This window comes from Cervus elaphus, chromosome 26, assembly GCF_910594005.1.
Source record: "Cervus elaphus chromosome 26, mCerEla1.1, whole genome shotgun sequence".
Classification (NCBI taxonomy): Eukaryota; Metazoa; Chordata; class Mammalia; order Artiodactyla; family Cervidae; genus Cervus; species Cervus elaphus.
In genome coordinates this window covers 38422586-38446428 of record NC_057840.1, presented here as the reverse complement: position 1 = coordinate 38446428, position 23843 = coordinate 38422586, and the positions used below count along the sequence as shown (strand labels likewise).

At 39.4% G+C, this 23843-nt stretch overlaps 1 protein-coding gene and 1 non-coding gene across 2 annotated transcripts in view; one reads left to right on the top strand and one right to left on the bottom strand.

Moving 5' to 3' along the window:
• NOX3 (NADPH oxidase 3) overlaps positions 1-16425 on the top strand; it is a 67636-nt gene extending 51211 nt beyond the window's left edge. Inside the window, exons 12-13 of the mRNA XM_043888435.1 lie at positions 4698-4822; positions 16268-16425. Of these exons, the coding sequence (XP_043744370.1) occupies positions 4698-4822; positions 16268-16394 (252 nt within the window). The 3' untranslated portion in view covers positions 16395-16425. The remainder of the gene's footprint in view (positions 1-4697; positions 4823-16267) is intronic.
• A 2932-nt stretch (positions 16426-19357) lies between these two features.
• On the bottom strand, positions 19358-19429 carry TRNAY-AUA. The gene has a single exon. It is a non-coding gene; the product is annotated as a tRNA-Tyr (tRNA).
• Positions 19430-23843: the final 4414 nt, after the last annotated feature.

Below are 23843 nucleotides of genomic sequence, written 5' to 3'. Positions count from 1 at the left end.
ATTAGAAAAGAACTTGATCAAGGTGAGAAGATTCTAAGTTTGGAAACTCAAGAAAGATTACGTCATTGGAAATTGCCTTTGAAATTTAGTATTGTCAAGCAGACATTGTGGATTAAGCTCTATTGTCCTGAGCCCTCAATTGGTTCTAATTCATTGCTTTGAGCTGTTCAAACAGAAAAAATCCGCAGATGTTGACATTCAGCATTTTGTGTTGTAAAACATTTGGGTTCTTACAAAAAATAATTGTTTCTATAGAAAATAAATATGAATATATGATTTATCTAGAGATTTATTTTTCTTAAGGCATTCTTAGAAATTGCTTACATATATGTTTATACACCTAAGATCAAAATGATCTTCTGTTAGAATAGGTGTTCTGCCTTGTCCATTAATATGTATTAACACCATATTAAAGTTAGGCAACCCACTCCAGTACTCTTGCCTGGAGAATCCCAGGGATGGCGGAGCCTGGTGGGCTGCTGTCTGTGGGGTCACACAGAGTCAGACACGACTGAAGAGACTTAACAGCAGCAAATTTAGGTTTACCAAAAATAACGTATTATATATCAAAATATTGCATCATGGTAGTGTTTCAGTGCTAATAGTATTGAATGATAACTGCTACATTTTAAATGTTTTCTAACTTCTCTAATGTGGAATCTATCAATGAAGTGATGAAGTGATTACTGTAGTGGTGGTTTAGTCTCTAAGTCGTGTCCAACTCTTGCGATCCCATGGACTGTAGCCTGCCAGGCTCCTCTGTCCATGGGATTCTCCAGGCGAGAATACTGGAGTGGCTTGCCATTTCCTTTTCCAGAGGATCTTCCCAACCCAGGTCTCTTGCATTGCAGGCAGATTCTTTACCAACTGAGCTATAAGGGAAGTTAGAAAACATTTAAAATGTAGCAGTTATCATTCAGTACTATTAACACTGAAACTTCTCTAATGTGGAAGCTAACAATGAAGTGATGAAGTGATTACTAGGTTATGACATTTATGTCCTAATCAGCACTTCTGTGACAGTTACTGTAGATATTTAAGGAAAGCGTGTTTGAGCCAGAGATTTGCATTAGTCACTAAATTTACAAATGAATGCACTCCTGAGTCTCTCTCTGTCTCTCTCTTTCTCTGTCTCTCTCTCCCTCTCTCTCTCACACACACACACAACACGTACACACTTTGGCCCTATAGAATATCACTGTAATTTGACTCTGTGCTTCTGAAAATGAATAAGATTTTGCTTGAAATTCAGTTGCTAAATGCTTTTTTAGGGTCTTATTTGCAGTCAGCCTTAAATATTCCTGTGGAATACTTTGAAATAGAGATTTCTTGGGAACTAGACTCGAAACACCTTCATGAATTAAATAGTGTTAATTATGTTTTCCAGAAAAACATCTTTTCCTTTCAAGTGGGATTTTTGACTAGTGATCCATTTGGTGAGGTGCAAACACAGCCTTTTTCTTCTGCTTTCTGGTCCAGTGCTTGCTCTTCTGCTTCTACGGATTGATTTTGAGTGTCCACCTAGGCAATCCCAGTCATTTGGAAGGTGCAAGATGCAGGCTCTGTTTGATTCTGTGACAACACAGCTCTGCCCCATCCCATCCCTGCCACTTCCAAAAGTACACTGTAAGAGATACTTTTCTTCTGAAAACAGTAAATTAAAATCGACACATTCCCAAATTTTTGCCATGACATGTTGGAAATTCTCGAGACGCTTAAATTTCAGGACAAAATAATTGGTACATGCTGTCAGTCAGGAATCAAGAGGCTGTTTTAGAAACAGCCAATTGTTAAACTGAATTCAACAACCTCAAAGTGGCAGAATGACAAGAACAGAAGGGACAGATGGAAAAGGTATTATGAAGGGCAAATCAACAGGGTTTGGAGATTAATTGAACATTGGGAAGAGAAATATGGAACAAATATAATTCCAAATGTTCAAACACCAGTGATTGGTAGCTGGACAGTATCATGGACGGAAATGAGAAAAACTCTTTTTTCTATTAAACAATACCCAAACTTAGCAAATACCTCCAGGCACCCCCTGACCTGACAGCAGCCCCCTTGTTCTATACAATTCCTGTCATTTGCTGCTGGCCCCAGAGCCACCAAACTGTGTGTTCTCCAACCACACCAAGGACTTTCTCGCTTCCATCTCTCCTCACACTGTTTCCTTTCCCTTCAATGCAATGTTAAGGCACCTCAGTCATGTCTGACTCTTTGAGATCCCATGGACTATAGCCCACCAGGCTCCTCTGTCCATGGGATTCTCCAGGCAAGAATACTGGAGTGGGTTGCCATTCCCTTCTTTAGGGGATCTTCCCCCGTCAGGGATCGAAACCACATCTCCTGCGTCTCCTGAATTGGCAGGTGGGTTCTTTACCACTAGCGCCATCTGTATGTCCCTCCTGTTGCCTGCTGCCTGGAACTTTAAAGCCCAGTTCCCACAAAGGCCTTCCCCAGTTCTCTTAGTTAAAACTATTCGAGGTTAACTTAGGTCTCCAGTTCACTTTGGGTGGTTCAGGTCATAGTATTTGTACACATGGGCTTCCCTGGGGGTTCAGATGGGAAAGAATCTGCCTGCAATGCAGGAGACCTGGGTTCCTCCCTGGGTTGGGGAGATCCCCTGGAGGAGGGCATGGCAACCCACTCCCATATTCTTACTTGGAGAATCCCCATAAACAGAGGAGCCTAAGGAAGTGGGGAGGCGGCTACACTCCATGGGGTCACAAAGAGTTGGACACTACTGAAATGACTAAGCACAATTGTGCACATGGTCTGTCTCTTCTTCCAATGACCAGTTCCTCACAGAGCGGAGACCTTCTCTTTTTCTTCTTTGTACTGAGATTCATAACATTCTGCCTGCCCAGGGCAATCACTTAGCGATTGTAGGTAGAAGTAACTTGACATCACAAATTATTTGGAAAGCCTAATAATTCACTTTTAGCTGGGATGGCCAATTTGAAGGTACAAGAATTCTACACAGTAATGTGTTCGGGGAGTTTAGGATGCAGTCCTCTACTCAGGAAGATGACGGTTTGGGAGAGAAACTTTGATTCACCTACGCAGGTGATGCTAATCGGGTTGCAAAAATGGAAGTTCTCTGGGGAGTAGTGGTCTGAAAGAGACTCAGAGAGCTGACCTAGAGACTGGGAAGGCAGTCTTCCCATATGGAGACAGGGGAATAGGATAACAAAATAACAACTGCTGTTTCTTCCTTGAATCAGAACAAGAACCAGAGAGAGTACAAGAACTAGGATTTTGTAATGAAAATAGAATCAAGAAGCAGTGTTCAGCCACATGATAGAGAAGCCAAGAAGAATAAGGCCTGAGTTGTTCATTAGATTTGGCACTTAGTCAAAAAGGGAGTCAATTGTCCCTGGCTGCTTCTTCCACCCACTGCTGGAACCAGTTTCCTCTAGAGTTAGCAAAAGGGCTGTGGGGACAAAAATTCCATTCTAATCTGGAGGCCGATACAACTCTGACCTTGAGTGCTAGTTCTAATAATGGGGCTTCTGCCAGTTTCCAAGACTCAGTCCTCAATTACCACTTCTGTTCTTAGCCTTGAACTCTTATCTCCTATTTTCTGCTTTACTCTCTGTGTTGACAAACCTGCCTAAGAAGAGCGTCCTGCCTGATTCTTGCCAGTTTTCCCTCTCTTGCCTGAAGTCCTCTTCCCAACTCAATTCCTACAGTAGCCCTGCTACCTGGGCTCAGACTTGCTTGCCTAATGGCAACTCCCTGCAGCCTGGATTTCTGTGACTCCACCAAAGTCTCCATCATCTACTGGCTTGTTAGGGCCCAACCTCCTTACTCCTGGCTGCTTTCTAGACTGATGAGAAGCATGCCAGGGAAGCCAGTCTTGCAGCAGGTTCATGGGGTAAGAGTTGGGCCCCACAGTGTTGCTACTCACACTGGTCAGAGGAACTGAACAAATGAAGTACCCAAGGGTAAAACCCATGAGCTCAAGAGTTTTGGAGGGGCCTGAGCCCAGCAAACACAGATCTCAGGAGTTAAGAAGCAAGAATCCTTCTTACCTATCAGAGTTCAGCATGAGCTGAAACAAATGATAGCAACTTATAAACTCATCACTAGGCATGGCTATGCCCCAGGCTCTTACTTATCAACTACCTGATGCCTGGGTGCTTTTGTGCAATTTGAAGGCAAATCGTTGGCACAGAGCTCTAATCCTGCCCTTTACTAGATCTGGCAACCTGTTCTGCCTGCCAGACTCCACATCCTCCTAGCATTTGAACTTGAACATAGATTGTTTCACTCCAAAAAGCAGATCTAACTGTAAAATCCAGCTTCACTCTAGGCATTTTCTATCACTTTAATCTGTCAGGGCTCCTCTCAGATCCCTAAGGTTTACTGTGAAGTGAACAGGGGCAGAGCTAGAGATTAGTTTTTGAGAAATTTGGCAGAAAAAAAGTAGCTTAGTGTCTGCTTTCCCTTACCCCTTTTCACTGTATTACTCGCATCCTCTCAAGAAAAATCTTTCCAGGCTCACGTTTCTGCATGTCAACCACAGAGAAGGAGCTTTGTTTCAATAGTGCCCAGGTGGAATACAAAGAATTTCCTATTAAAAAATTGTGTTTTAAATCTACAAGTGAGCATAATTACATCATCCTTCATTTATTAGAGATACTTTTTCTTCCTCTCTAAACACCCATCTGATACCACAATTTTTACTTTAGGCCTTTCACATAGCTTTACACTGGGATGAAAATGCTGATGTGATTACAGGATTAAGGCAGAAAACCTTCTATGGAAGACCCAACTGGAATCACGAGTTCCAGCAGGTTGCCTTCAGTCACCCCAGGTGAGCAGCTCGCTCTCTCCTCTGCCTCTGGGAGCCTCCAGGAGAGACACAGTCTCCACCGCTGCGGGAATGGAAAGCCTCGGGCACAAACCAGCTAATCCACAGCAGTGGGCCTCTTCTTTAGAGATAAAACATCAACCTTAGAAAAAGTAGTCATGGGATATTTCAGGAACCACAGACCTGTGCATGACCATCTTACAACATCTGACAAGTGTCAACTGCATTGAAATTTTTCATTGTTGTTGTTTAGTCACTAAGTCATGTCTGAATCTTTTGCAACCCCGTAGATTGTAGCTCCCCAGACTCCTCTGTCCATGGGATTTCCCAGGCAAGAATACTGGAGTGAGTTGCCATTTCCTTCTCCAGGGGATCTTCCCGACCCAGGGATTGAACCCACGTCTCCTGCATTAGCAAGTGGATTCTTTACCACTGAGTTACCATGGGAGCCCTAACGTTTTTCATACTTAAACTCAGTTGAAGATGGTATTCCTTTTTAATTTTTATTTATTTATTTACTTATCGAACCAGCCTCTAATATATCTTTGCATTAGATTTTTAGGATAGATTACCTATGGGCCAAAAGAAATAGAGCTGAAAAAGACTTTAGTGATTATATTTATCTTTATTTTTAAAATTAATTTCTATTGGAGTGTAGTTGATGCACAATGTCGTGTTAGTTTCTGCCTACTGCAAAGTGTCTCAGTTACGTGTATATTGTTTCATAGTCTTTTCCATTATGGTTTATCACAGGATATGGAATATAATTCCCTGTGCCATACAATCAGACATTGTGGTTTATTTCATACTACACGTATACTAGTTTGCATCTGCTAATCCCAAACTAGCAAACCTTCCGTTCCCTATCTTCCTACTCTTTGGCAACCAGAAATCTGTTCTTGGCATCTGTGAGTTGTTCCTGTTTCATAGATATGTTCATTTGTGTTGTATTTTAGGTTCCACATACAAGTGATAGCATATGGTATTTGTCTTTCTCTTTCCGACTTACTTTGCCTAGTATGATAATCTCTAGGTCCAGAAGATGGTATTTCTTAAACTGTCTATGCCTTCAAGAAATCTTGGGTAAACACGATTGATCTGTAATTACTCAACTGGAGAATTCACTTAGCCAAACTGTAAACTGTACCTAGCATATCTTGCAAAGCAGAAAAAAAATATTCTAAAACCAAGCAGGAATTCAGGAGTCCGAGAACCTGGTTGTAAATCCTGGCTCCATCATTACCACCAATTTACCTTGAACAGGTTATTTAACTTGGCTGTGACCATCCCCTTGTCTATAAACTGCAAGTAATAAAACTGTTTACCTCCTAGGCTTCTGTGAGGATTAACTGTGTGAATTCTGAAGGACCTAGAACACTGCTTTGAGTTCAGTGTTAGCTGCTCTCATTATTATTTTAATTATTAGTTTAGCTCAGTTCAGTGCAGTCTCTCAGTCATGTCTGACTCCCTACAACCCCATGGACTGCAGCACGCCAGGCATCCCTGTCCATTACCAACTCCCAGAGCTTGCTCAAACTCATGTCCATCGAGTCAATGATGCCGTCCAGCCATCTCATCCTCTGTCGTCCCCTTCTCCTTCTGCCCTCAACCTTTCACAGCATCAGGTTGTTTTCCAGTGAGTCAGCTCTTCACATCAGGTGGCCAAAGTATTGGAGTTTCAGCCTCAGCATCAGTCCTTCCAATGAATATTCAAGACTGATTTCCTTTAGGATTGACTGGTTTGCTCTCCTTGCAGTCCAAGGGACTCTCAAGAGTCTCCTCCAACACCACAGTTCAAAAGTATCAAATCTTCGGTGCTCAGCTTTCTTTATAGTCCAACTCTCACATCCATACATGACTACTGGAAAAACCATAGCTTTGACTAGATGGACTTTTGTTGGCAAAGTAATGTCTCAGCTTTTTCACTATCCTCTTTCACCTTCAAGAGGCTCTTTAGTTCTTCTTTGCTTTCTGCCATAAAGGTGGTGTCATCTTTGTATGCGAGGTTACTGATATTTCTCCCGGCAATCTTGATTCCAGGTTGTGCTTTGTCCAGCCCAGCATTTTACATGATGTACTCTGCATATAAGTTAAATAAGTAGGGTAACAATATACAGCCTTGACGTACTCCTGTCCCGATTTGGGACCAGTCTCTTGTTCCATGTCAAGTTCTAACTGTTGCTTCTTGACCTGAATACAAGGAGGTCAGGTGGTCTCAGGAGGCAGGCCTCAGGAGGCAAGGTCAGGTGGTCTGATATTCCCACCTCTTTAAGAATTTTACAGTTTGCTGTGATCCACACAGTCAAAGTTTTGGCGTAGTCTATAAGGCACAAGTAGATGTTTTTCTGGAACTCTCTTGTTTTTTTCAGTGATCCAGTGGATGTTGGCAATTTGATCTCTGGTTCCTCTGCTTTTTCTAAATCCAGCTTGAACATCTGGAAGTTCACGGTTCACATACTGTTGAAGCCTGGCTTGGAGAAATTTGAGCATTACTTTGCCAGTGTGTGAGATGAGTTTTTAAAAAAACTTAAGTATGACTACTATATGGTAAACTTCAGAGTAGAAGAGGAAAAGCATTTGCTCTGGGACCGTAAGACAAGAGTGAAGGCTATATTTTCTGATTCTAGAAGATACTGACTATGTGACAAACAAGGGAGTTTGTTTGAGCTTTTGGGCCCCAGTGTAAAACATGCATGATTCCATACACTCACATTGTTATTTTCATAATTTAAAAATGCATAGTATGTTGAAAAACTTGGTGAAGTACAAAGCACTAATGCAAAGCTTTTGTTGTTATTTGTATACATTGTCTAAATCAGTCATTGTTCTGAACCCACATCATCTACAGGTCTTGGAAGCAGCATGTCCTAATATTGTCTTTGATTAAAGAATAGTTTCCACTTTTGAGGAAAGACCTGAAGGATAAGGACCTGGCAAGTGTGCCGTGTGGGCAACTAGGAAAAAGCAAAAGGGTAGCATGTGCCAAGGCCCTGAGACAGCAGACACTGTTCCTGGCATAATCCAGGAGGCCATGGATCATGTTGCTATGTTCTTTTTTTTGGAAAAAAATTATTCCTCTGATAAATGTTTTATACTCAATTTTCAATGATCATGGGACTAATGTCCCCACATTGCAGGCTTTTGACAGGGACACATGTATCTTGGTCTTCAAGCTTTTATAGATAAGACTGCTCTTTTCTATGCTGTTTTTGCTGTTGTTCAGTCATTAAGTCATGTTTGACTCTTTGTGACTCCTCAGACTGTAGCACACTAGGTTCTTCTGTCCTCCCCATCTCCCAGAGTTTGCTCAGATTCATGTCCATTGAGTGGGTGACGCTCTCTAACCATCTCATCCTCTGATGCCCACTTCTCCTCTTGCTGCCCACTTTTCTTGCAGTCTTTCCTGGCATCAGGGTCTTTTCCAATAAATTGGCTCTTTGCATCAGGTGGCAAAGTATTGGAGCTTCAGCTTCAGTCCTTCCAAAGAATATTCAGAGTTGATTTCCTTTAGGATTGACTGGTTTGATCTCCTTGCTGTCCAAGGGACTCTCGAGTCTTCTCCAATGCCACAGTTCAAAAGCATCCATTCTTCTGTGCTCAGTCTTCTTTATGGTCCAACTCTCACAACCTTACATGATTACTGGAAAAACCATAGCTTTGATTGTCCCTTATTGATGCTTCACATTGTATTTGTTGATTTGTGTTACATATGACATTTACAGCCCAGTAAGACCTTTCAGACCAAACCATTTAATTATCTCCCTTCCCTCAGAAAGGTGTAAACCAGAAACACAGCATCAAGAGACAGAGGGTAGAACTGTGTTTGCACAAACTCTACCTCCAAAATTACATTGCATTGTGCTGAGAATTGAGTCTGTCTGATTTTGCAGGGAGTGAGGAGTAGCGAACAGTTTGAAAGTGGGAAAATCATATAGCCCTCACTTTTCCCTTTGCCTTGTGAAGTGTGTGTTCATTCCTTTTCAAAAGCCATAATCGAAGTATAGTATATACATGTACTTAAAGCCCAGTTGAATTTTTCAGTACAAGAGTTATGGAAACTCTCTCTTCCCAATGGAAGACTTCATCTCTTCCAGAGTTAAAAAACAAACAAACAAAAAAAAAAAACCCAAGGTTTGGATGTCACTGAATCAAACCTCTATATCATACTTCCTAGTCCCAAATTCTAAAAGTAGTGTATCTGTAACAACCTTAGACTCTCTAACACTGCAACTTATTATACAACCTAACTATCAATGTAATTAACGTTAGACACGTGTTACTATTGTTGCTGCTCCCTGGCTAAGTCATGTCCCACTCCTTGCCCCCACAAGGACCGTAGCCCTCCAGGCTTCTTTGTCCTTCACTGGATCCTAGAGTTTGTTCAGATTCACGCCCATTGAGTTGGTGATGCCATCCATCTCATTCTCTGTCGTCCCCTTCTCCTCCTGCCCTCAATCTTTCCCAGCACCGTGGTCTTTTTCAATGAGTTGGCTCTTCACATCAAGTGGCCAAAGCTTCAGATTCAGCATTAGTCCCCACAGTGAATATTTAGGGTTGATTTCCTTTGGGATTCACTGGTTAGGAAAGCTCAATTATCCTTTTATTCATGGAATGCCAGATTCCTGGGAAAAGACAAGTCACCAGTAGAAGGCTTAGCACTACTCTTCCAAAAGACTTTTTAAATGACCTCCTTAAAATAATTTTGTTTTCTGCTGTGTAAAATAAGATTTATGTTTAATGAAGCTTTTAATGAAGACATCACAGAAAGAGAATGCCAATAGAATCTAATTTTTAAACAAGAAAATCTAATATTGAGAAGTATTTCAATATCCTGGCCTTTGCCAGGTTATAAATAAAACACACAATTCAATTATTGTTCTGCACAAAGAACAAAGTCACATTAATTTTCCTCAAGATGGTTATTAAAGAGATAAACAGTATGTTTTCCCCCCCCCGATTATGTCAAGGAGATATTTGTTCCCAAGTTTCATTGGCTACTCATACAAGACAGGTCTGTCCTGTCATTAGCTCGTATCTTTCAGCAAAGATGGGCCAGAAAGAATTGTTGGATTTGTTCATGGCCTCAGAAAAGGTTCTTTGTTCTTGAGGGTCTTTGAAGTAGGCTCTCAACCATTTCTATTCATCAGTGTAAAGCAGAGTATTCTTGGGGCTTACTCTTTTAAAAACATTTACCTGTTCATTTAAAGCAGTAGTCTGTTCTTGTTCTAAGAAGAAGGAGTTAAATCAAAAGAATAAAGGGAAGAGGGGCAAAAATATTTTTTTACAGAACATGAAAAACAGCACCAAAAATAAAGCTTGAAGGGAAGTAGATCAAAGAGAACAGTGCAAGCTATAAAGGAAGCAGAAAATTGCAAAAATAACAGTAATGGAGACACAAATTGATGGGCCTCAAAATGAATACAAATAAGGAAAGGGAAAGAAAAAATTTTAAAGAGATCAAAGACAGAGAGTAGAAAACAGGGAAGTATACGCTGTTGTTTTTATGTGCAATTAATTTTCATAATTGCATCAGCTGTTTAACAAAAGCACAAGTATAATTTTAAAAGAAGATCAACAAATAGTAAGCGGACGTGTAAAAAGTAAGTCTTTTATTGATATGGCCAAACTGACATGCACGGAACTGTTGCTGTACATTGCTTAAGTTAGACAAGCACAGAAAATTACTCTAAACTCACAGACAATGGAAACTATTCTTTTAATTAAAATACAAATGTTAATTAAATACACACATTGATATCTGTGTCTTATTAATCTTTAGAAATGCATGTCTTATACAAAAATGGCAGCTACGTACCATCATTTGTAGATGTTATTATGACTCCAAACTTTAGGCAAACGTTCAGAAAATCAGGAAATTGTTTCCAAGAAGGTAGACAGAATGAAAATAAATATATCTTTATCACATCTAGCTACTTTTTGATAAACACATGTTATGTGTGTGCTCAACCTTCTGGATTTGTAGGTCTGTTGTCTTTAATTAATTGAATAAAACGATACTCCATAAGACTTCAATCTTGATCTTATATTTCACATAATATTTATAGTTTGCCACTTTTGACTTATCTACTAATAACTTCACCATGCCTTGTAGGCGTAAAACTTTATGCAATTAATTACCATAAAAACTTAGAAGATCTGGACACTTTTTTCATAGCTTCAGTAGAAGTGTTTCTTTTCTCTGGAAGAAAAAATAAAGAATAGAAGAATACTACCATTTGTTAGAACAGTACAACCCCAAAGTGAAGAAAGATGCCGACTTACCATATGACTGGGAACTTCTGATCCATGCTACATGAATGTATTTTAGACCACCCATTGTTTTCAGAAATGTAAAAATACCTTTCTACTAAATTGAGTAAATGTGTCCACCTGGAGCCACATTTGCTTGTGTGCACATTGTCCAATTCTCATTTGTATGTACATATGCACAAAATGTTTTTAAATGATATTTTTAAGAAATTAACATTCTGATTATAGCACACAAGTCTGTCTGTCTAAAAAGATATCCTAAACATTCCTTATATGACTAAATTGCTCAGAATACTCAAAGAAATAGACTTTGGTAGAAATTCCACAAAAAACAAATTATAGCTTCAAGAGAAAAAGAAAGTCACCATAAACTTATGACTGGGCATTGTTAGCATACATAAACAGTGTCCTTCCATCAGAGGACATCCAGTCCTATTATGATCAAGTGAAGATTCACTGAAAATTGCTGGCATTATTCCATTTGTGGTAGGTGGGACTAGGAAGGTCGGTGAGCACAAGGTAGATTTATCATTATTCTGCATTCTCTTTGGGAATTATCTATGAAGCATTAGATACAGCAAAAATATTAGGATATTTCTGTGTGATGTATTTCTGTATGAGATGTATGTTTTCAGTTTTATCAGAGGAAGGAGTGAACACAATTGGCAGAAACATAGCTCTGCCACGGGGATCCAATACTACAAGTCAGCTGCTTTCATTTCTCTCCCCTATTTTAATCATGAGGGGCTTCCCAGGTGGCGCAGTGGTAAAGAATCTGCCTGCCAATGCAGGAGACCCAAGAAATGCGGGTTCGATTCCTGGGTCAGGAAGATCCCCTGGAGTAGGAAATGGCAACCTACTCCAGTATTCTTACCTGGAAAATTCCATGGACAGAGAAGCCTGGCGGGCTACAGTCCATGGGGTCGCAAAGAGCTGAACACGACTGAGCAAACACACAACAACACACATTTTTAACCATGATGCTCTCAGGGGCAGCAGCTTTGTGCTCCTAAGAGCCAAGTCCAGTCACCAGCTGTAGCTAGTGAAGGTACCACGAGAAGGATGAGGAATCTGGGACAAGAGTGCTGACGCACCAGAGAAGATGGAGTTGGTGGGAAGAGCTAGAGAAGTGTGTCAGCCATGAGCAAACACCGTTAGAGACGCCTGTAGCCCCTCATCAACCCCCAAATAATTAGGTCGCAGCAAAAAGTAGCAGAGGAGGCTGCTATAAATAATTGGGAGGTGGGTTTTAAAAAAAAAAATGGCCAACACAGTTATCATCTCTGGTTACGAAAAGGAAGGTGTTATTCAAAATATAATTATGAGATGAATTATTTGAAGGCTTCTCTAATGAAAAGCATTCTCTAGGGAAGATTAAATGGAAGTTGTGTCCATTGTCTGATAGGGAGCTTGTAGTTCTCATTGTCTTCTTTCTAAGCCTCCATAAATCCACGGGAAGCTTCTGTTTATCGATTTTATTTGCAGAGTGCACTCGGGGCATAAAGTAATTTGATTTTTTTTTAAATGGGGTTTAGGGTCTGCCCCTATAGGGTTATAACTTACCAAGCATAAGAGCCAACACATAAAAACAAACATGCAATTTAAAGAGAGCAAGGCTCAAGATGGGAGAACCTGGGAAGCCAGTAAGGTGGTGGGATTACACTCACTCTCCCATTTATCTGCTGGCTGGAAACCTCCCGGGAAGTGACATTTTGGCTGCCTTTCATACATGGCATCACCGAACTGTTTTGACAAATGCATCAAGCCCACAAAAAAACGAGCACAATAGTCATTTAGCAAATAAGAGGGGAACAAGAGAATTTTCTTTATTGTTTATCAGAGCTAAAAATGCTGTTAATGTTAACCATCTCTGCAACTTGTGTAAAATTTGTCCTTTCCCCATCAATGTCAGATGCCCAAACTGATCAATGCCGCTAATGCTGTCCCCAATCCAACGCCTCCCGTGTGTGCAAACTCTGCAACTTGCAGGCTGTAAACTGAAGAATAATGCCTGTGGTTTTATACTTCTTTTACAGAGAATCTTTTTTTTTTCATTCTGAGCATTCGTGGGTAATTAAACTTTATAGAAGAATGTTTTTTCTTTAGCAACCCCATTAGGGTTCTGTTGCACTTGTCCGTTGCCTCATAAAAGAAAAAAAAAGCTGCCACATCAGTGCCTTCACTACTTTGTGAGGCTTCTTGGCTCCTTGCTTCACAGTGAGGCTTTGTGATGAGAAAGGTCCATACTTGAAATCACAAACGCCAAGGCAGGGAAGCAAGGCACACAGAAGCATGCCATGTATGGGGACCATAATGCACAGAGAGCCAAGGAAGGACTGGCCTTTCTGCCTTAGTGGAAGGCAGATGATGAAGGGCCTTTGTGAGACTTTTTGGCGATGACATAACCATGACAGTCACATAAATACAGAAACATGTGTGCTCGGCTGTGCAGTGTAATAGCCGCACCTTCAAAGGAGGCAGGGTAGCTGTGAACTGCTGGGGACACCAGGGGTACACCTGGCAGCCAGCAGTCAGAATCCTTTGAAATGGAGTCTTAAAGGCAGAGCATCAAAGAGCATCTTCATGATCTGCAAACAGTCACATGTGGCTGCAAGCGAAAGGGCAATCTTAGCCTGTTGGGAATGGACCAGTGGGCAATCTCTTTGGTGACACCTACACTAATGGAAAAATATTACCACCCATATCAGTGTCTTTGAACATAGATGCAAGGTTGCCTCTGGGCATCAGACTCCTCACGGGGAAGGCTTTCGCCTGACCCATCTATCATTCAAAATGCGACAGTCCAGAACTCAAAAAACCTAGTACAAGCCTGTGTGGGAGGAGAGTATGGGGGGAATGGACACATGTGTATGTATGGCTGAGCCCCTTCACTGTTCACCTAGAACTATCCCAACATCGTTAGCCAGCTATACCCCAATACAAAAAAAAAAGATGAATACTTCAGATAAAAAACAAAAATTCCTAGTGCAAGAGTGCTGGTCCAGGAAGTCTGTAATCTCTGCTGGGTTAACAGTCCACATCACATCCTGTGGTCAGCTTCTTGCAGCAGGCAGACATAATGTAGGTTGTAATGTAAGCTAACCATTCTTGACAGCTCACTACATGCTAAGTCTGATCTAACCCTCACAGAGACACTTAAGAGTTTGGTATAGAACTGTCCCCGTGGACAAAGTCCCCAAAGGGGGACTTTGGGAAGCTAATTATCATGCCCAGCAATGAAGTGATGAATCAACAGCACTCAACCATCGGCTGATAGTTCCATGTGCGTTAGCTCCTCAGTCATGTCCGACTCTTTGCGACCCCATGAACTGTAGCCCGCCAGGCTCCCTGTCCGTGAAATTCTTAAGGCAAAAATACCGGAGTGGGTTGCCATTCCCTTCTCCAGGGTATCGTCCCAATCCAGGGATCAACTTCGGGTCTCCTGCATTGAAAGTAGAGTCTTTACTGTCTGAGCCACTAGGGAAGCCCATAAACACCTTTAAATTACTTCATTAAGTCATAAACTCATATTTTTTCCAGTGGGAAATGTTTCCTGAAAAAGTGTTTTCTCAAATTTAGCCATAGGAATAATCTCTTTAAAAATAATACTTAACCATTTTAAACATATTGTCATTTACAAACGAATCCACTTGATAAGTTCCTTTGAAGCTAGAGTTTGAAACGTAATTGAACCATCAATTTCTACCATGGCTATTATTGTTCATGAACACATAATTAATTGTGGATCCAATACATGGCAGAGAATCATGTTAACACACAAGCTAAGAAGAATGAGGTTATAGAGGTGTTTCTCAACAAACACGATATGAGGAGGTAAAGGTGTTGTGAAGGGCTGGTCCTGAAGTTCAAGGAATTTTTCTAAGACAGTCTTTCTCAGAGGATAGCTCATAGGGCCATGTGCTTTAATAGCACCTGGGAGGCTTGCTAAAAATGCATTCCTTGGATTCGAGCCTGAGACTCTGTTTTAATAATCTGCCTAGATAATTTTATGCCTAGCAAAGTATGAGAACTTCTGACCCAGACTCGAACCACGAATTAAGCTTGTGCCAGAGATTAGAAAAATACTACAAGGAATAGCACAATGCAAGATAAGGGAAATCATGGTTTCTATAAGTCCCTGTAGAGACTGGTCACTCCCGCTTTTCAGAGACAACAGGAATCCTGGTGCTAACTCATTATTTATACATAAGGAGAGTCAGCAGTTGTGTTTTCAAGGGATTGGCGCAGCCCTGGGACATTCATTATATGCAAAAACATCCCTTCAACACTGTTTTCTGAAATTCCATAATTAGAGAGGACAACTTTGAGGTGACTTCATTTTCAGCCATGTGATTTTCCTTTCCAACTCTTCTTTTTGGCATTCTTTGAAAATTAAAGTAATTCCAACAGGAGAAGTAGCAAAAGTTGCTAGGACTTTCATATAAATGATCTTAACTATGAAAAGGCAGGGTTGAATTATAGTAATAACTAACACTTTTAAAACCTTTTGGAATGTATTATCTCATTTTGCCTTGGATAAAGCATACCACGTAGTCATTATTATCTTAGTTCTCATGTGGAGATTGAGGTTCATAGTCTTGCTCAAGAGGATGCGGATAATAGGGAACAGAGCCATTTGTTCATATCCTCAGCAAACAAATATTGTCTACCCAGGATTACAGAAATGAGTAAGACAGACCAGGTTCTTGCTCTTGGGGAGGTGACATTCTAATCACCAATGCAAGAGAATGCTAATCAAGGTCACGACCAAAATTCCACCCAATATCACCTCTATAATGAAACGCCTTCATCTGTCATCATGGCACCTGCCAACCTCAATCTTCTTCACATCACCTATCTGTATCACACAGCATCTTATGATACAGAGCTTAACAGGATTCTGGGAACCTGTGGGAGAATATGGTGCTAAAAGTAGGAGAAAAGATTTTGAGGACTTGGCTGATTCCTGTCAATGTATGGCAAAACCACTACAATATTGTAAAGTAATTAGCCTCCAATTAAAATTAAAAAAAATATTTTGAGGAAAGAAGAAAGTGGGTGGAGAAAAATACATAAAGTCACAACCACAGCTACTCGCTAACTGTATCCTTCTGTCTTGGCTGCTGGCTGGTCTTGCCCTGTGTAACACATTCTGTTCTTGTCTCACCCCCACCACAGCAGCAACATTGGCGTGTTCTTCTGTGGACCCAAAGCTCTCTCAAAGATACTTCAAAGAATGTGCCGCTTATATTCATCCGCTGACCCCAGGGGGGTTCACTTTTATTACAACAGAGAAAGCTTCTAGACTTTGGAGGAAAAAAATCCACGTGTTGTGTAAGTGGCTACAATCATATAGGTCAAGCGTCAGGAAACTTTTCCCATAAAGTGCCAGATAATAATTATTTTAGATTTTGTGGATCGTATGGTCTCACTTGCAACTACTCAACTCTGCTGTTGCCAGCACCAAAGTAGCCCCTGTATCTTAACAAATGGAGGTGGCTGTGTTCCAGCAAAACTTTATTTAGGGACACTGAAAGCAAATTTCATATAATTTTCTTCTGTCATAAAATATTCTTCTTTTGATTTATTCTCAACAATTTAAAAATGTAAGACATTCTTAGCTCGTGGGTTGTCCGAAAACGGGTGGTGGGCCAAATTTGACTAGTAGGGAAGTAGTTTGATGAGCCCTGATATAGGCCATCTTTCCCAAGTTTGCTTTCATGCTTAACAATACGTCCAAATGGAGACCGGCATGGCTGCTTGGCTCATAGCCTCCTTTAGAAGTCATTTCAAATTTCATCTCCCCGACGGCAGAGACATCTGCCTTGTATCCAAACCTGATCTTTTCTGCTTTAAACTTAAGCTCCTTTGTGCTTTTTTCATCCTCTATAGATCTGAGAAATCACCAATGGGGGTTATCTTTCACAAAAATCCTTTCTATACTTGAAAATGATAATAAAATCATTCTTTACCTATCCCTTTTCTAGTCCAAACAATACTGAACTCTTAACTTTTCATCCAAGGATATATACCCTAGCACTTCAATCATTCTTGTTGCCCTTCTTCAAATCCATTTTCATTCTTCACATCCTTTTAAAATGTGTTGACTAAAATGAGATGTAACATTCTAATCTAAGCATGACTAGTAGTGTATAAAAGAGTGATTTTTTTTTTAGAGCTTGTATGCCATATGCTTTTCAATACAACTAAATTCTGTTTGCATCTCTTTCTTTCCTTCCTTCCACATTTCTTTCTTTCTCTCTTTTAATAAGTACTTTTTGTTACAATCACATTTTGATCTATGATCATCTTGATACTTACACCTCAGCTCAACTTCTACCCCAGAAACATATTGGAATTTTTTTTTTAATTTTATACTCTTATTGAGCCAGTATTTCCATGCCATGCAACTGTTTTATCCCAAATATGTTCAGAAAATACTCTTCATATTGCATAGTTTTCTCTACTGGTATCAATTTTTTTTAGAATTTTTTTTCTAATATTTCAATATTGTTTTTAAGTCTATCACCAGATAATAATACTAGTATTTAGCTCAGTTTATCTCAAAACTTTTGCTCAGATGTTCAACCTTAGACTCCTTTCTTTAGATTCAAGTTATTAACTCCAAAGGATTCCATGATGAATTTTTGTTACTACCTGTTAATATGAGCACCTAGTTGGGGACATATTAAAGATAACTAACCATGGAGAATGGCACATCACCCTATACTGTCTTAACTTAAAAATAAGATATCATACACAATAAAACAAAAACATTTATTGAAATTAAAACAAATTATGTTTTACAAATGCTTCATATCTTTGTAGGTGGCCATTCTTCCATGGAACAGAATTTAATTGGTCTGACCTGATTTGTTTTTACAAAGTTAAGCAGCCACTTAAGCTTGTCCAGGTATTTCTAAATTATAAATTGATCATTTGTTTTACTTTAGCTTCAAATATTAATGCTGATTCTGTAATTTCTAGGGTATATACTTAACTATATTCTAGGGGAAAAATTAGGTATATCCTGATGTCTCAAAAATTATTTCTACTAACTCTGCATTGGAATTTATTAGTATCTTTAATTATCCTTGGAGAATATCATCCAAATTCTACTAATTTTAATACACCAAATCTTTCTGTCTATTTATTTCCCCATTTAAATTTGATTAGCCTTTACAACTAGGCATTTCTGTAGTCAAATATGTTTATCTAACCTTTAATAGGAAAATAAATATATTAAACTATTTTCTCTGGATTATATTCAATTCTTACTTTTTTTTCCTGTCTATTTGTAAATAAAATGTACTCTCAGGTCAACTAAATTTGTCTAATAAGTATATTTGTCATTAAAAATAGGTTTCAGTCTCTGTAGATTTCTTTTAATTTTGTTATAAATCTAAAATTGTTCAAAACACAGAAAACTTAAAAAAAAAGATTTTGCTGCATTTGAAAAAAAATTTTCCTGTTTGCATATGTTTTTAGTTCTGAGCTTTAGGTTATTTCTCTAAATACCATGTAGAATCTGACCTATCTTGATAGTAAAAATACAAAAAAATCAGTAGATTTCTTTAATGCAGAAATAATCAAATAGAAAATACAGATTTTTTTTTAAAAGGAAATTGTCTTTTCAAAATAGGAACAAAAATATAGCAAACATAAACTTATTTAACAAGAATTATGTAAGGTGATTTGATAATTAGCAAACATTTACAAAGAGATATTTTTAATTTGATAGAAATAGCATGTTCCTAAATAGGAATATTAAGCATACCAAAAATATTGATTTGTTCTAAATTAACTAATAGGTTAAATAAAATTATAATCAAAATTTAAATTTTCTTTAAAACTTTTTGAAATGCTAGATATGCTAAAGTTTACCTAGAAGAATATATAAGCAAGAGAGAAGCAAAAAAATAAAAAGTGAAAAGAAAGATAAGAAAGAAAGAAAAAAGGAGAAGAGAGAAAGAAGAACAGAACAGAAAGGAAGGGAAGATAAGAGAAAAGAAAATTCAGCATCCAGAAGCATCATCGTAAAACATAAGATTGTAAAGTAACCAGAAAGATAAAACTAAATTACTTACAAATAAACAACAATAAATTTGACAGCTGCTTCTCAGAAGCATAAGGAAAGGAAAGTGAAGTCGCTCAGTCGTGTCCGACTCTTTGCAACCCCATGGGCTGTAGCCTACCACGCTCCTCTGTCCATGGGATTTTCCAGGCAAGACTACTGGAGTGGGCTGCCATTTCCTTTTCCAGAGGGTCTTCCCAACCCAGGGATCAAACCTGGGTCTCCTGCATTATAGGCAGACACTTTACCATCTGAGCCACCAGGGAAGTCCTTCAGAAGCGTAAGTAGAAACCAAATGATTATGAAGTAATATCTTCAACATGCTGAAGGAACATAACTATAAATTGAGATTTTTGTGCTCAATGAAATTATTGGGCAAAAGTGAAGGCCAAAAAAAAAAAAAAAGTGAAGGCAAAATAACAGATATTTTCAAACAAAAGAATGACTCAGAATGGAGCTTCAGAGGAGTAGAGCAAGGTGGAATCCAAGTCAAACCACTGCTCTTTCTGCTTCAGAATTCTCTGTGCCTTTTTTTTTTTTTTTTAGATTTTTATTTTACTGTAAAGATGAATACAGTATGGTACTGGCACAGAAATAGAAATACAGACTAATGGAACAAGATAGAAATCCTGGAGATAAATCCACACACCTATCGACATCTTATCTTTGACAAAAGAGGCAAAAACATACAGTGGAGAAAAGAGTCTCTTCAGGAAGTTGTGCTGGAAAAACTGGTCAACTACGTGTAAAAGAATGAAATTAGAACACTTCCTAACACCATATACAAAATAAACTCAAAGTGGATTGAAGACCTGAATGTAAGACCAGAAACTATAAAACTCTTAGAGGAAAGCATAGGCAGAAAACTCTCTGACATAAATCACAGCCAGATTCTCTATGACCCACCTTCTAGAGTAGTGGAAATAAAAACAAAAATAAGCAAATGGGACCTAATTAAACTTAAAAGGTTTTGCACAATGAAGCAAACTATAAGCAAGGTGAAAAGACAACCCTCAGAATGGGAGAAAATAATAGCAAACCCAACAACTGCCAAAGGATTAATTTCCAAAATATACACGCAGCTCATGCAGTTCAATACCAGAAAGACAGATAACCCAATCAAAAAGTGCACAGAAGACCTAAATAGACATTTCACCAGTCATGCAGTTGGCTGATAAAGACATGAAAAGATGCTTAACATCGCTCATTATCAGAGAAATGCAAATCAAAATTACAATGAGGTATTGATGGCTCATGGTGAACGATGTAGGATTCATGATCTCCAAAGAAGATTTAGCTTCCGGATCAGGGACCAGGCTTGATTACTCAGAACTTTTATGTGGCAAAAGTTTTATTCCAGTGAAGGACAGAGAAAACTTCTGACATAGAAGAGGGATGGAAAATGCCCCTCTCACTAGTTTTATCAAGGCCTTCTGTACTTTTACCAGACCCACTCCCACAACATGTATCTTAATACAATAAGATTAGTCAGAAGGTTCCAGTTAAGGAGAAACATGTCCTCAAGCAAGATGCACTGTTATCAGATAATCATTAGCACAGAGCTTAAGGGAAAACGCACCCTTGCGCAAGAGAGTTGTTTTGTGGTGTAATCATTAGCTCTGGGCTTAAAGGAAAGTCTTCTGTGACTAAGAGGAAGGAATGTAGGAAAAAAATGTGTGTCCCTTTCTCCTCCTTGAGAGCCCTGGACCCCTTCCTCCTTGAGGGCCCCTGACTCCTTATCAACCTACCCAAGAATGAACTCTGTCAGTATCATTTCACACCGGTCAGAATGACCATCACCAAAGAGTCTACAAACAGTAAATGCTGGAGAGGGTGTAGAGAAAAGGGAGCCCTCTTAAACTCTTGGTGGGAATGCAGACTGATACGACCACTCTAGAGAACAGTATGGAGATTCCTTTAAAAACTAGGAATAAAACTACCATATGACCCAGCAACCCTTCTACTGGGCATATACCCTGAGGAAATCATAACTGAAAAAGATGCTTGTACCCCAATGTTCAATGAAGCACTATTTACAATAGCTAGGACATGGAAGCAGCCTAGATATGTTCATCAGCAGATGAATACATAAGGAAGTTGTGGAGCTATACACAATGGAATATTACTCAGCTGTAAAAAGGAGTGCATTTAAGTCAGTTCTAGTGAGGTGAATGAGCCTAGAGCCTATTATACAGAGTGAAGTAAGTCAGAAAGGGAAAGACAAATATCGTGTATTAATGCATATATATGGAATCTAGAAAGATCATACTGATGATCCTACATGCAGGGCAACAAAGGAGACAGAGATAGAAAGAACAGACTTTTGGACTCAGTGGGAGAAGAAGAAGGTGGGATGATTTGAGAAAATAGTATGGAAACATACATGTTATCATATGTAAAATAGATAGCCAGTGGGAGTTTGATGTATGATGCAGGGAACCCAAAGCCGTAGGTACTCTGCTTCAACCTGGAGTGGTGGGGAGGAAGATGGGAGGGGGGTTCAGGAGGGAGGGGTCACGTATGCCTATGGCTGTTTCGTGTTGATACATGGCAGAGGCCATCACGGTATTGTAAAGTAATTATCCTCCAATTAAAACAAATAAATTTTTTTAAAAAAAAAGAGTGACACAAAGTAGACATGAGTAGGTAGATGATAGAAAGTTGACAGAGAAAGAGATGGAGAAATAGAGAGGTAGATAGATCTTAAAATAATAATAATGCTGATCTAAATCTCAAGAAGACATATTTTAGCCATAGGCTACTAGCTTAGCTTCTATATGGTTACAGAACTGAATGTAATCAAAAGAATAGATCAACTTGCTGCCATTCTGCTAACCACTAAACAATAAATATGCTTCCATCAGGTGAGTTGAATGCAGCAACATGACTAAATTAAGCCACATTCATTCCCTACCTTGTTTGTATATTACTTTCCAGATAGAGAGCCATCTTCCCAGAAAACAATCTCATGCTGATGACCCTGGGATGTGTATTTATGGCCTTTAAAGTTGTTCAGTCATCAGACCAGATGGTTATTTCCTCCTTTTAAGATTTTGGAATTATTTATGAATCTGAATAAACTGTTCACATGTATAAAAAAAAATTTCACTTATGTGTTATTTTTCGCTGCACTGGGCCTTCGTTGCTGAACGTGGGCTGTCTCTGCTTGTGGCTGGTGGGGGCTACTCTCTAGTTGTGGTGTGTGGGCGTCTCGTTGCGGCGGCTCCTCCTGCTGCAGGGCACAGGCCCTCGGCGGCAGGCTTCACAGTAGCAGCACAGACTCAGTAGTTGCAGCTACTCTCGGGCTCTCGGGCTCTGAGCATGGGCTCGGTATTTGCGAGGAACGCAGCATGTGGAAATCTTCCTGGACCGGGGATCAAACTCCTGTCCCCTGCATTGGCAGGAGAATTCTGATCCACAGTACCACGGGGAAAAGTTCCAGTGCCTTTTCTTGTCCACAGGTTTTTAAAACTTATTAGATGATGTTTGTCCTTTATTTTGTCTATTGACGAATGTTTGTGTGTCCATTGCAATATCAGTCTACTCTCCATGGTTGATTGTCCACAATGGTCTCTCTTAACATACTCCAATTTATTGTTGTCTCCACAACTGTAACTATTTTCAAAGTGTGTATCTCCAAAACGTGAAATTCAACTCCTTTTTATTGTTAGCAGCAACTGAAACAGTTGACTGCTTCTCCCTTCTTTTGACTCTGATGTCATACTGGCCCTTGGTTTTCTTCTCAGGCTCCTCTGTTCAACTTTAAAATGTCAGAGTGTCCTAGGACTTGGTCACAGTTCTTGTCTTCTCATGTCTACCCTCTCCCCTTGACTGACAGCACACATTTCCATGGTTTTGAACCAATGAGTTCCAGATCTAAAACTCCAGCATATATTTCTCCTCTGGATTCCAGTCTGATATATAAACTGCTTACTCCACCATTGGAATGTAATAAGCATCTCAAATTTTACATATCCACAACCAGACTCTTTTTCTCCTTATAATCCTGCTGTCCCTCCATTTTCTTGTTTCAGTACTGAGAAATCTGTATGCAGGTCAAGAAGCAACAGTTAGAACTGGACATGGAACAACAGACTGGCTACAAATCAGGAAAGGAGTACATCAAGGCTATATACTGTCACCCTGTTTGTTTAACTTATATGCAGAATACATCATGAGAAATGCCTGGCTGGATGAAGCACAAGCTGGAATCAAGATTGCTGGGAGAAATATCAATAATCTCAGATATGCAGATGACACCACCCTTATGGCAGAAAGAGAAGAACTAAAGAGCCTCCTGATGAAAGTGAAAGAGGAGAGTAAAAAAGTTGGCTTAAAATTCAACATTCAGAAAACTAAGATCATGGCATCTAGTCCCATCACTTCATGGGAAATAGATGGGGAAACAATGGAAACAGTAACAGACTTTATTTTTGGGGACTCCAAAATCACTGCAGATGGTGACTGCAGCCATGAAATTAAAAGACACTTGCTCCTTGGAAGAAAAGCTATGACCAACCTAGACAGCATAGTAAAAAGCAGAGACATTACTTTGCCAACAAAGGTCCGTTTAGTCAAAGCTATGGTTTTTCCAGTAGTCATGTATGGATATGAGAGTTGGACTATAAAGAAAGCTGAGCACCAAAGAAAGGATGCTTTTGAACTGTGGTGTTAGAGAAG